The sequence below is a fragment of the Peromyscus eremicus genome, chromosome 10 (assembly GCF_949786415.1).
Source record: "Peromyscus eremicus chromosome 10, PerEre_H2_v1, whole genome shotgun sequence".
Classification (NCBI taxonomy): domain Eukaryota; kingdom Metazoa; phylum Chordata; class Mammalia; order Rodentia; family Cricetidae; genus Peromyscus; species Peromyscus eremicus.
This window is the reverse complement of record NC_081426.1, coordinates 9,683,822-9,697,872: the sequence shown is the minus strand read 5'-3', so window position 1 is coordinate 9,697,872 and position 14,051 is coordinate 9,683,822. Positions and strand designations below refer to the sequence as shown.

At 38.1% G+C, this 14,051-nt stretch overlaps 1 protein-coding gene across 3 annotated transcripts in view; it reads left to right on the top strand.

Moving 5' to 3' along the window:
• Wdpcp (WD repeat containing planar cell polarity effector) overlaps positions 1 to 14,051 on the top strand; it is a 292,873-nt gene that overhangs the window by 209,420 nt on the left and 69,402 nt on the right. For all 3 annotated transcript variants that reach the window (XM_059275369.1, XM_059275371.1, XM_059275370.1), the window contains exon 14: positions 10,095 to 10,197. In XM_059275369.1, the coding sequence (XP_059131352.1) occupies positions 10,095 to 10,197 (103 nt within the window). The remainder of the gene's footprint in view (positions 1 to 10,094; positions 10,198 to 14,051) is intronic.

Sequence of the window (14,051 nt, the reverse complement as noted above, 5' to 3'; positions counted from 1 at the left end):
TATATATGCACCAAATGTTAAATTTTCTAAACAAACACTAAATGGATATAAGATGACACACAAGTCTTGGTATAATAATAGTTGATTACTTGACATATTAAGACATTCAAACTAAAAATAAACAAAAACTTTACTTAAATTACACCTTTAGATGAAAGATATATCCCATGCAGCATATCGAGAATATAGATTCAACCAATGCAGCTTATAGAGAATATACATTCATCACATGCAACATGTAGAAAATATACATTCAACTGATACAGCATAAAGAGAATACATATTCATCTCCTGCAGCATATAGAGAATATACATTCATCACATACAATATACAGAGAATATACATTCATCCTGGGCAGCATATAGAGGATATACATTCATCTCATGTAGCATATAGAGAATATACAGTCTTCTCATGTCACATATAGAAAATATACATTTATCAATGCAGCATATAAAGGATATGCATTCATCTCATGCAGCATATAGAGAATATACATTCATCCCATGTAGCACATAGAGAATATACATTCATCTCCTATAGCATATGGAGAATATACATTCATCTCATACAGCATACAGATAGTGTGCATCATCTCAGCAGCCCATGGGACCTTCTCCAGAGACAGCACCTTCTAGGCCAGGGGCAGACCTTACAAAGTACACAACATCAAACAGCCTCTTGTGTTTCATCAGATAAGAGTGGAAGAAAACTAGATGTTAGTAGCAAGAAAAACTATAAAAAACTGCTGAAAATGGAAGACTCACAGTGCATTCTTCTAAAATAATTAAAAAAGATTATTTCTCCAAAGATTTATTTTGTATCATGTATACGAGTGTTTAGCATGCAGTACCCATGAAAAAGAGGGTGTTAGCTCACCTGAAACTGGAATTACAGATGGTTTTGAGCTACTATGTGGTGCTAGGAACCAAACTCAGGTCCTCTGTTAGAGCAGCAAGTTCTCTTAACTACTTAGCCAGCTCTCCAGCCCCTGATAGCACATTACTGAATGATCCTTGATTTGTTAAAGAAATGAGGGAATAAATTAAAATACTCATTGAATCAAGTGAAAATTAAAATATATCTTAACAGAGTCTTTGGGATAAAGCAAAATCATTATACTACGAAAATTTATAGCTAGCAATGCTTTTACATTGAAAAATCAGAGGAATATAAAATAACCTAATGATGTACCAAGAACCAGCCAAACCCAAAAGCATTAGTCTGCAAGAAATAATAACAGGGCATAAATTATTGACATGGAAACTGAAAGAACAATACATAGACTTAAAGAGTTCTTTGAGAAATAAACAAGTTTGACAAATTTTTATTCAATGTGACCAAAACAAAGAGATACTACTCAAACTAATAAAATTAGAAGTGGAAAAGTAGACATTACAACAGATTCCAGAGGATAGAGAATACTTTGACAACTTCTATTTAGAAAAAAAAAAAAGATAACTCTATGGTTAAGAGTACTGGCTCCTCTTCCAGAGGACCTGGGTTCAATTCCAACAGCCATATGTCACAACCCAACAAGTTTCAACCATCTGTCACTCTACTTTCTAGGTATCTGATACCCTCTTCTGGCCTCTGCGGCACCAGGCACACATATTTAATACTTATACATTCAGGCAAAACACCCATACATACACATAAAATAGTAATAATTTTCAAATTAAATAAAGACAAATGCCTGTGAATTGAGAAGAAATGGGTAAATTTATAAGATTATATAAACAGTTAAACATCCATAATGAACAATGAGATTGAAGTTTTAGTAATTTTCTAGAATAAGGCATGGTGTCTCACACTTGCAATCCTATAATTGGGAGGCTGAGACAGGAGAATTGCTATGAGTTAGTGGCCAGCCTGGGCTACAGTATAAAACCCTATCTATTGCTGTGATGAGACATCATAACCAATTTATAGAAGAAAATATTTAATGGGGGACTTGCTTACAGATTTAGAGACAACTTCTATGAAAAACAAAAACAAAAACAAAAACCTCAAGGTGGGACCCAGAAACTTCCACCTACACTTGGGAGTTAGAGAAATGGCTCAGTGATTAAGAGGACTGGTTCTTCCTCCATAAGACCAGGGTTCAATTCCCAACAGCCATGTGTCATAACCCAACATGTCCCAACAGTCACATTATCATTGTGGTGGGGAGCATGGCAGCTGACAAGCAGGCATGGTGCTGGGGAAGTAGCTGAGAGCTACATCCTGATCTGCAGGCAGTAGGCAGAGAGAGAGAGAGAGACACTGGGCTAGGTGTGGGCTTTTGAAACCTCAAAGCCCACTCCTACTGACACACCTCCTCCAAGAATGCCACACCTTCTAATCCTTCCCAAATAGTTCTACTCACTCGGTAGCTAAGCATTCAAATTTATGAGCCTATGGGGGCCATTTTCATTAAAGCCACCACACTATCTCAAAAAACGTTTCCCAACAAAGAGTCTCGTGGCCTGCCAAACTCACTTTAAGGTGCTAACATCAGTGTTCTTCAAACTGTTCAAGAGAATACAGTAGATGGCACCTTAACAGACTTATGCTAACCAATGTTATCCTGACATCAAAACTAGATAAAGGTACAACAAAACAAACAAACAAAAGTTAAGTCCCATATCCCTAATGAACACTGTCCTAATTTGTTTTCTATTCTTGTAATAAATACCATGTTCAAAAGCAATTTAGGGAGGAAAGGGTTTATTTCATCTTACTCGTATAGTTATTGTGAAGGGAAGTCAGGGCAGGAATTCAAGGCAGGAACTGAAGCAGGGACCAAGGAGGAGTGCTGCTGACTGCTTTGCTACCATGTCTTACTTAGCATTTTTCTTAAACAATTCAGCACCACCTGTCCAGCATGAGTATCCCCGCCCACAGTGAGCTGGCCCCACCCATGTCAATCATGAACCAAGAAACAAAACAAAACAAAAACCACCTACAGACATGTTCACAGGCCAGTTTGACAGAGGAAATTCCTCTCCTTAGATTACCTTTTTATTAAGTATGTCTAGGTTTGTGTCAACTTGACAAAAACTACCTAGCACAAGCACAGATGTTAGATTCTTAGTAAAATAATGACTGAACTCAAGAACACGTTAAAAAATCATACACTAAGAACTATCAGTTTCTTTCAGGAATACAAGAGTAGTTCAACATAGGTAAATCAATGAGTGTATTGTAATACATAATTGGGCTTCAAAACAGAAATCACAGGATTATCCCAATGATTACATGTGAAGGTGCTGACAAAGTTTCTTACCCCTTCCAGCTAAAAGCCTGGAGAAAATTGGAGTTGAAGGAACGTATCTCAACATCATAAAAGTTATCTATGTAAATCTATAGTCAATGTTATACTGAATGTAAAAAAACACTGAGAATACGTAAGGAACAATTTTACATTCTTATTCAATGTAGTGCTCACAGTCTTAACTAGGGAAATAAGACAAGAAATGAAGGGGATACAAAGGAAAGGAAGAATTTAATTTCTTTATTAGTACTTTTTTTAATGAAAATGTGATTACATATACAGATGTAATTTTATTAGCTCTAAGAAAAATGATACTATCCCATTTCCAGAAAAATGGGTGGAACCATAGATCATCATATTAAAATGGAAAATAAATCAGATTTAAATGAATAGTGTGTATTTGGTCTCATATGTACAATACATGTATATTATATACATATATGTATCTACACACACACATGAAGCTGGCGGTGGTGGTGCATGCCTTTAATCCCAGTACTCAGGAGGCAGAGCCAGGCGGATCTCTGTGAGCTCGAGGCCAGCCTGGTCTGCAAAGCAAGTTCCAGGAAAGGTGCAAAGCTACACAGAGAAACCCTGTCTCAAAAAAAAAAAAAAGAAAAAGAAAAAGAAAAAAAAAAGAAAGGGGACTGGAGAGGGAAAGCTAGAGGTCTAAAGGGAGGGAAAGAGGAACAAGAGGGTGATGGGGGAAACACGGATACAAGGTGATAATTCAGAATATGATTAGAACATGATAGTCATATCAGGGAAACTTTAGCCTCTTAAAAAGTGTGGTGTGTCTTCACTGTGTTGGTGGATTCCTTTCCTCTGAGGAAGCCCTTTAGTGTGATGGAGCTCTGCTTTCCATTGCTGCTGGTCTTATCTCTGCTGTTAGGGTCCTGTCCAAGAGATCCTCCTTAGACCAGTGTCCTGGACCTTTTCCTGTTTCCGTGTAGTAACTTTGTAGTTAAGAACCAAATTTACATCGTAGCTGTTTGAGCTGAGTATATAGAACATGGTAAAGACACAGATCCTACTTTACTCTTCTGCATGTAGGGTCCCAGTTTTCCTACATCTTTTATTGGACAGACTTCCCCCCTATTGTGTGTTCTTATGGCTTCTTTCAAAATGAGTTGCCCGGGACTGTGGTGTAGTTCAGTGGTGGAGCATTTGATTAGCACTTAGGGTACAACACTACCGTCCCAAGGAAAAGGTAAAAGAAACAAAGTTTGCTATAATGTGGTATCCATGCCACGCTGTACCTATAGTTTTATAGCATAATTTGAAGTCAGGTAGTGAAATGCCACACCTTTGTTCTTGTTGTTGAAGTTTTTTGTTTGGTTTTGGTTTTGGCTATTTGAGGTGTTTTCTTGTATACCAACTGAAGATTTTTTTCCCTATTTCTGTGAAAAAGTTATATTGAAACTTTCCTAGGAATTGCAGTGAATCTGAGATCACTTTACTTTAGGTAATATGGACATTTTAACAATATTGATAGTTCCAGCCCTGAATGTGAGATATCTTTCAATATGTTTTCATCTTTACAGCTTTTTCATCTGTGATTTATATTGTACGTATTTTTACTTCCTGACTAAATTTGTAAGTATTTTTAAGGTTTTGTAAATTTTAGTGTTTTCTTAATTTTTCTTTTTCTTGGTTTGTTGTTGGCATATAGATATGTTACTGATTTTTATATATTGAAACATTACTGAATTTATTTGTTCTAATAGCATTTTGGTGGACTCGGGTTTTCTATGTATAAAATTATGTCATCTGTCAGCTGAGACTATTTTATGTTTTCCTTTCCTGAATTAACACATTTTATTTCCTTGTGTTGCCTAATGCCCTGGCTAGGACTTTTTTTTTCAAGACAGGGTTTCTCTGTGTAGTTTTGGTGCCTTTCCTGGATCTCGAACTCACAGAGATCCACCTGGCTCTGCCTCCAGAGTGCTGGGATAAAGGGCATGCGCCACCACCACCCGGCCCTGACTAGGACATTTTTGTACAGTATTGAATCAAAATATTTATCCATGCCTTATTCCTTACCTTAGATGAGAAAGCTTTCTGGCTGGTGGTTTGTTGAATATGACCTTTGTTGTGCTGAGAAACATTACTACCACATCTCTTCACTGCCTCTTCTTTTTAATCATGAAGACATGTTGAATTTTCTGCATCTGCTATTAGCATGTAGGTTTTGTCCTTCATTTTGTTAATGAGATATTTCACATGTATTGATATACATATACTGAACAATTCTGACATGGAGTTGAGCATGGTAAGCTTTTTAATGTGCTGTTGAACTAAGTTTACTATTATTTCATTGAGGATTTTCGTGCTGGTATTCACATGGATATTTATTTGTCTGTTGTTTTCAGTTAGTGCTCGTGTCTCTGTTTTATCATACAAAGGATGGCCTCATAAAATAAGCCTACAAGGTTTCTTTTTAATTATTTGGAGTAGTTTAAGAAGGGTTGGCATTACTTCTTCAGTTGTTACAGAATTCAGTTTTTCTGTGTAGCTTTGGAGCCTGTCCTGAAATGAACTCTGTAGACCTGATTGTCCTCGAACTCACAGAAATCCACCTGGCTCTGCCTCCCAAGTGCTGGGATTAAAGGTGTGTGTAGCTAGAGTTTTCCTGCCTGGCCCACAGTCAGGACAAATCTCTCTCACCCGCCAGTCCCACAGCCGCTCAGACCCAACCAAGTAAACATAGAATCTTATATTGCTTACAAACTGTATGGCCGTAGCAGGCTACTTGCTAACTGTTCTTATATCTTAAATTAATCCATTTCTATAAATCTATACCTTGCCACGTGGCTCGGTATCGAGGCGGCTGGCAGTGTCTCTGACTCAGCCTTCCACTTCCCAGAATTCTTCTCCTCCTTGTCCCGCCTATACTTCCTCCTGCCTGACTACTGGCCAATCAGTGTTTTATTTACTAACCAATCAGAGCAACACATTTGCCATACAGAACATCCCACAGCAGGTGTGCACCATCGCTGCATGGCTAACTTTTTATTTCTCCTGCATACAAGTGCCACTCTTGCTTTTGTGTCTTGTTTCATTTGTTAAACAATTTTTTATTAATTCTTTGAGAATTTCATACAATGAATTTTGAGCATATTCACAGCCCCCCCCCCATCCTTCTTTTTGTTTCACTTTTATGACCCCCGAGTTTAACCATGAGCCACCTCTCCTAGTGTGGGCATGGGTGTGGAGCTAGCCTCCAGGACATAGAGGATTAACACTACTGAAGGCATGCCTCCCTGCCCCCAGCATCTATCAAAACCCTGTCTTTCTCTAGGGATGCACAGGCGCCATGAATCCTTCCCTATCCTGACACACTTTTGACAGGTCCAGTGCAAGCGCACGTCCTGCACAGAAGATAGTGTGTACTGCCCTCCCCCATCACCAGCTCCTGCCTTCTTTCTGCCCTTTCTCCTTAATGTTCCTTGAGCCTTGCAGGGCTAATGTCCATGTCCCATGTGGAGTTGAGTAATCAACAGTAACAGTATCTGTTGTAATATTTCCCCTTTTCATCTCAAGTTTTATTATTATGGATCCTCTTGCTTTCATTAATTCGGCTAAAGGATTGTTAATTATGTTTTTATTTTCTTTGTATTGTGTTTTTTATTCTGTTGTATTGTTTCTGTTTCATTAATGTTTGCATTTATCTTAATTATTTCTCCCTGTCTACAGCTTTTATGTTTGTTTTGGTTTCTGGTTTTCCCAAGGGGCTTAAAGTGTACCATGAAGTTATTTATTTGAACTTTCTGATTTTTGTTTGTTTGTTTGTTTGGACACTTACAGTTATAAACAACTTTCCTCTTAGGACTGGTTTCATTATATACCAAGGTTTTCATTTTCATTCAAATCTAGGAATTTTAAATTTCCTTCTTCATTTCTTCAGTGGCTCATTCATCATTCAGCAGTACATTGTGTGATTTCGATGAGTTTCTGTAGTTTCTCTAGCTGTTTATTTCTACCATTCCATTGTGGTAAAATAGAACACTGGGGCTATTGAAACTTACTTTGTGGCCTAATTTATGAACTATTTTACATAAAGTTCTGTGGGCTGCTGAGAAGAAAGTAGAGTCTTTTGTTTGGGCAGAATGTTCTGTAGGTATCTGTTAGGTCCAGCTGATTTGTGGTGTCGTTAAACTCCGTTGTTTCTCTAATTTTTATCTAGATGACCTGTCTGTGAAAGGGGAATATTGAAGTCATTCACTGTTGCTGTTTTGCCATTAATATGTGACCTTATATATGGTTACATTTGTTTTATGAAATTGGTTTTACCTCTGTTTGGTACATACATGTTTAGAGTTGAAATGTCTTCTTGATGGACTGTTCCCGTGATATGAAGTGACTTTCTTTATCACTTCTGTCTTGTTTGGTTTTGCGTTTGTCTTTCAGGTAGAATTAGTTATGCCTACTTGTTTCCTAGTTGCACTTGCTGGAGTGGTTTTTCCTATCTCTTTACTCTAAGATGGTGTCATCTTTGATAGTGAGTGTGCTTCTTGAAGGGAGCATTCTGTGGTTTCTGGGTATCCCTTCTCCTCAAGCTGTGTAGCAAGTGCTCTGCTCACTTAGCTATCTCCAAACCCTCCATCAATCTTTTATTGGTGAAATTTAGAATATCATAAATTATGTACACTGACTTACAATTTTTTGTAGTCCAGGTTTACAAATATGAAAAAAAAAATGGAGCTTTCTGGAAGATGTGGTGTTCCCTAACCTCGAAATTTATCATAAAGGTTGATTTGCTGGTGCTGATCTATGATGAGACTTTCATATCTTGAAAACCTTTACAAATACCTTTCCACCTGTATATACCAGTACTACCAAATGCCAGTATGCATCCCTGAGACATGGCTTTCATTGAGTGCATTCACAGGTTGGAAGGCATTTTTAGATTTCTATTAACTGAAAGGCTAGAATGTCTTTAGCATGTCATTACATTGCAAATCATTTCCAGTAGAAGCTCCTTAATTGCACACCAAATGGATTTTGGAATATGGAAATTTTCTCTACACATGCATACAGGCCTGAAAAACATTGCTGTGGTTTGAAATTAAAATATATTTCTGGGAATTTGTATAGGAATGAAGATATCACTTTGAAAAACACATCTTTTGACATTGCAGTCCTGACATGACTTGCAATTCAAACAATTTTAGTTCTCATCAGAATGATTTTATCACAGTATGTTTCACAGAATCAATTTTCCCTTGTAATTTTAGTTTAAAACATTTTCAAGTCTGCAGCTAAAGCTAATTCCACAGCCCTTCAAAGTTCATGAACAGTGGTTGAACACATATCTTTCAACCGTTTAGAAATTTAGAAGCTATTCTTAAGTTGAGAAATGTACCAACACAGGTTAGTCTGGCACATCAGACATACTTTCTGACCCCTGACCACTAAAGTCTTGAGGAACTGTGTTCTGAGTGTATGTGCCTGTGTGCCAAAGCTTTGCAATCAATTATTAACTTTTAGAAACTTAGCCAATGTGTTAACTCCCTGATGTGATGATTCATTGCATATTGTGCATATATCAAAGTATGACATTTTATTTCTTATAAATTCATATAATTCAAAAAAATCAGAAATTAGTTTTTTGATTTACATTTATTTGAATAATATGAAATATCTTTACATAATTATAGGGCATTTATATTTGTTCATTATAGACTGCCAGTTTATATTCTCTTTTCCATTTTTATTGCAGTAGAATTTTTATTCCAGTGACCATTCTGCACACTGCAGAAGTTTTTTCAGTGACTGTGTTTACTGTGCTTACTCTGTGATTTCCATCGCTTTCCCATGTGCCCAGCACTTCTCCCATTGGACAGACCTGCCATCCCTTTCCAGAATGACTCAAGCTTTGCACACATATGCACAGATGTCATTCACATGCTGCTGCTTCCCCAGTACAGTTCTCACAAATCCTCAACATTCAGAGCAGAGATCAGCTTCTTCCCTTTAGCTCCAGCATGGACAAATAACTGCCATTAAAATCTGTCACAGTTCTTTATAATTCACAATTGGCCTGTAATGATCTGTCTCTCTACTAGGTTCAAAAAAAAATGAGAATGGAATTGTAATTCACCTATGTTATTTATAACCTGAGTTTAAAAATGGTAGTATTAATATTAACACATATTTTCTAGGCTTATAAAATTTAAGTTCTTCTGTAATATTCCTTGTATAGAACTTAGTGTAGCTGGGCGGTGGTGGCGCATGCCTTTAATCCCATCACTCGGGAGGCAGAGGCAGGCGGATCTCTGTGAGTTCGAGGCCAGCCTGGGCTACAGAGTGAGTTCCAAGAAAGGCACCAAAGCTACACAGAGAAACCCTGTTTCAAAAAACAAAAAAAGGAAAACAAACAAACAAAACAAACAAAACAAACAAACAAACAAACAAAGAAGCTGCTATGGCCTATGGCTAGGCAGAATAGAGCCAGGCAGGGAATCCAATCAGAGACACAAGGAAAAGAAAGGCAGAGTCGAGGCAGATGCTGTGAGCCGCTGCTCAGGAAACAAGATGTAATGGAACACAAGTAAAGCCACTGATCACGTGGCGATGCATAGATTAATAGAAATGGGTTGAGTTGTAATAGCAATTAATGATAAGCCTGAGCCATAGGCCAAACAGTCTGTAATTAGTATAAGGCTCTGTGTGTTTACTTGGGACTGAGTGTCTGCCAGAAACAGGAAAACAGAAAAAAGAATATTCAGTGGCCACATCTATTTTGTTCTCTGAACATTTCTTCCTTTGAGACTCCACTTTATAACTTTATCAAGATTACTTTCTAATCAGTCTTTGTCTTCTTTGTTTCCAAAGGATATTCATTACCTTGCCCTGGATGTGGGTGAACTGGCACTGGCTGAAGTGGCGAGAAGAAGAGCATGTGACATTGACGTCATGTCAGTATCTTCTGGAGTCGGTAAGAGCTAATGCACTTGGTAAAGTGCTGTGGTTGGGGGCTGGAGAGAGCTCAGCTGTTAGGAGCACTGACTGTTCTTCCAGAGGACCCGAGTTCAATTCCCAGCACCCACATGGCAGCTCACAACTGTCTGTAATCCAGTTCCAGGGGATCTGATGCCCTCATACAGACATATATACAGGCAAAACGCAACACACATAAAATAAAACCAAATACTTTTTAAATGTGCTTTGGTTCTAGGGAATTCTTAATGTCATTTCTATTGTTTATAGGGTATAATTGATTTATTTGAATTACTCTTTGTAGAACACAGTGTATTTAAAAGCAAGAATTACTAAGTCTTGAGAAATAGTAGAATATTCTTAAACAAGCTGCAATTTTTTTTTTTTTTTTTTTGGTTTTTCGAGACAGGGTTTCTCTGTGTAGCTTTGAGCCTTTTCCTGGAACTCACTTGGTAGCCCAGGCTGGCCTCGAACTCACAGAGATCCGCCTGGCTCTGCCTCCCGAGTGCTGGGATTAAAGGCGTGCGCCACCACCACCCGGCCTAACAAGCTGCAATTTTAAAAGAAATTGATAAGTCGTAACAGCCAAGGTCACTGTTTAGAAGAATGTAAAAACACATTGCTCTTTTTAATTTATTATTATTATTATTATTATTATTATTATTATTATTATTATTTGTGTGTGTGTGTTTGTGTGTGTATATGTATACCAAAACACATGTGTAGAGGACAGAAGACAGTTTGTGGGAGTTGATTCTCTCCTTCCACTATGTGGATCCCGGGGCTTGAACTCAGACTGTCAGGTTTGGCACCCAACGCCTGTACCCTTTGCGCCATCTTACAGCTCCACACTGCTCTTTTCATGAGATCTGGGGAGAAAGAGATGAGTGTGTTGTCACCATCAGTGCTGTTGTGAGCCAACACAGAAGCTTACCTAACCATTTACTGATGACACAGATGTGTCGCATATTAAAATAATTCTCTCCCTTATCAGGGTATTTCAGGGTTCATGTGTGTGCTTTTCTGTCATAGCTGCTAATGTCGCTGTTTCATGTAGTATTCTAAAGATAGATCAAAAGCCTACATTGACTCTTAAAGTTCATTTAAACTTTATAATGTAACAAAATAAAAGGTTTTGTATATAGTATAACAAAATAAAAATACATCTGCATGTACTTTCTGTTTTTAAACCCAGCTTGTCTAATGCGGCTGAGTGTTCCAGTATTGACAAATGCATATCAAAATTGTTATTCCTCTTAGTTTTTCTGTTGTGGTCTACAGAAAAGACCCCCAGGACTGTAGTAGACTTGGTTTCTGTATAATGTCTGAGTAATTCCTAAACACAGATTTAGAAGATTCCCACTTTAGAAGTACTTGAAAGTACTATAGCGAGTTTCTTCCCCAATGAGTCATATAAGGCTTTGGCTTTATGGTGTTGGCATCCAAAGTCATCACTTCTCAGTTGCTCTTAAATCCCACCACCATCGATTCTAGTCCTCAAGGTGTAATTCTAAAGGGGACAAAGCCACAGAACTAGGCCAAACCAGTCAGTCAGAGACTCTGACGTTGTTGGGTTTAAGTAGGGGAGAAAGAGAGGCATTTTCAACATGATATAACACAGCCATGTGGTTAATAACCATAAAACATAAAATTAACATTAATAAGAATTAGATGGTGGCAGTAAGGTATGGAATAGTTTGTCTCTTCTATTTCTTCTTGCTTCTTGGTACTATATGATAAATTTATGTTGCTTATTAGTATGACAAGAAGAGCTAAAATAAATATAAAATAAAAAGGATGATAATCTGTATTTAAAATTACATTGGAAAACACAAATCCTATAAGCCAAAACTCATTCACTCTATTGTAGTAAAGTCATAATGTAAGTTGAGACCGTGCAAATTTTGTTGACCTAAGTGGAGGATTTGTTCATTTTTATGCTACTTGATTATTTCGGGTATTCTCAATCTGTAATCATCTATTGTCTGAGTAATTAATGTAGCAGGTTGTGTTATATACAAGAGTAAACCTGGGAAGATTTGTGAGATGGCTGCTTTGGGTTTTAGAACACAGCACGGTGAAAGAGCTCAATTTGGACTTTGGCACCTGTTCGGCTGTCACACAAGACCATGAGTAAGGAACTGACCTTCTCTGTGCCTAGCTTTCCTGTGTTCAACACATTCTTAATAAGTACTAGATTATAGTTATAGGTTATGTAGCTGTAGTTATACATGCATAATTATGTAGTTATAGGTTATAGATTAGCATGGGATTGGGTTAGTTAATTCATGCTTTGAACAGTGACTGGCAAAGAGTAAGTTTAGTGATGGTTAGCGATTAATAGTGCCTTTCAAATTAAAACATGGCATGTGTTTATAGTAAGAAAAAGTCTTGAGTGATAAGCTGCAATGCCTATAAAATACAGGTGTTACTAATTATTTTTTATTATTTTTACACTTTGATCCTTTTTTTCACTTTTTTTTCTTTTTACTAAGAGATTTTCTATTCGTTTTACATATCAACCATAGATTCCTCTGTCCTCCTTCCTTCCACCCCCCAGCCTTCCCCCCAACCCAACCCCCCATTCCCACCTCCTCCAAGGCAAAGTCTCCCCTGGGGAGTCAGCCGAGCCTAGTACATTCAGTTGAGGCAGGTCCAATCCCCTCCTCCCTGTACCAAGGCTAAGCAAAGTGTCTCAGCATAGGCCCTAGGTTCCAAAAAGCCAGATCATGCACTAAGGACAGGTCCTGATCTCACTGCCTGGGGGACCCCTAAACAGTTCAAGCTAAACAACTATCTCACTTATCCAGAGGGCCTAGTCCAGTTCCATGGGGGCTCCTCAGCTATTGGTTCACAGTTCATGTGTTTCCACTAGTTTGGCAAGTTGTCTCTATACCTTTTCCAATCATGGTCTCGATAACTCTTGCTCATATAATCCCACCTGTCTCTCTCCTTGATTGGAGCTCCACCTGGGACTTGGCCATGGATCTCTGCATCTGCTTCCATCAGACACTGGATGAGGGTTCTATCATGACAGTTAGGGTGTTTGGCCATCTGATCACCAGAGTAGGTCAGCTCAGGCACCCTCTTGACCATTGCCTGTAGTCTATAGTGGAGTCATCTTTGTGGGTTCCTGGGGAACTCTCTAGCACTCTGCTACATGTGTGTTATGGTCTCTTGTTTGATTCTAGGAATATTCCTCTTAGGTATTAGATGAAGTATTCTCTCTGGAATATTCCCAGGATGCCATTGAACAAAAGATCACAAATCACAGTGACTTAAAAGAGAAAGTGCCTTGCTCTGTCTTCACAACCCTGAGTTGTGCTCCAGGACTGGCTGGCCCCACCACTGGGTCCTAAGGCTCACTTCACCACCACGAGGCTGCATCCTCATCTTGCTTTTTGTTTACCAACATGTTGTCACTACAGTCCCACACCACTGAAAAAATCATTCAAGGCCTGAGTTTTAGCAAGTTCTCTTCTTCCTAAGATGCCTGTTTGGTTTTCCTAGAGTCATGGTAAAGGTGTGTATAGAAATAATATCCAGTAGGTGCCACAAGGATAAAAGCAAAAGTTGGTTCATAAAGTATCTTGTTCTTAAAACATCAAGAAATCAAATAAATAAACAAACTTATCAAGTGAACAGATAGTTCTCAAAAATGAATACAACTGACCAATAAGCACAGGAAAAAGTGTTCAGCCTTACTCTAGCCATCAGGGAAACACTGATTAAAATTGAGATTCCATCTTATTCCAGTAAGAATGACAGTTACTATGAAAAGAAATAGCAAATGCTGGTGAGGATACAGACAAAAGGGAAACCCACACGCTGGTGACAGGAATGCAGAAGCCT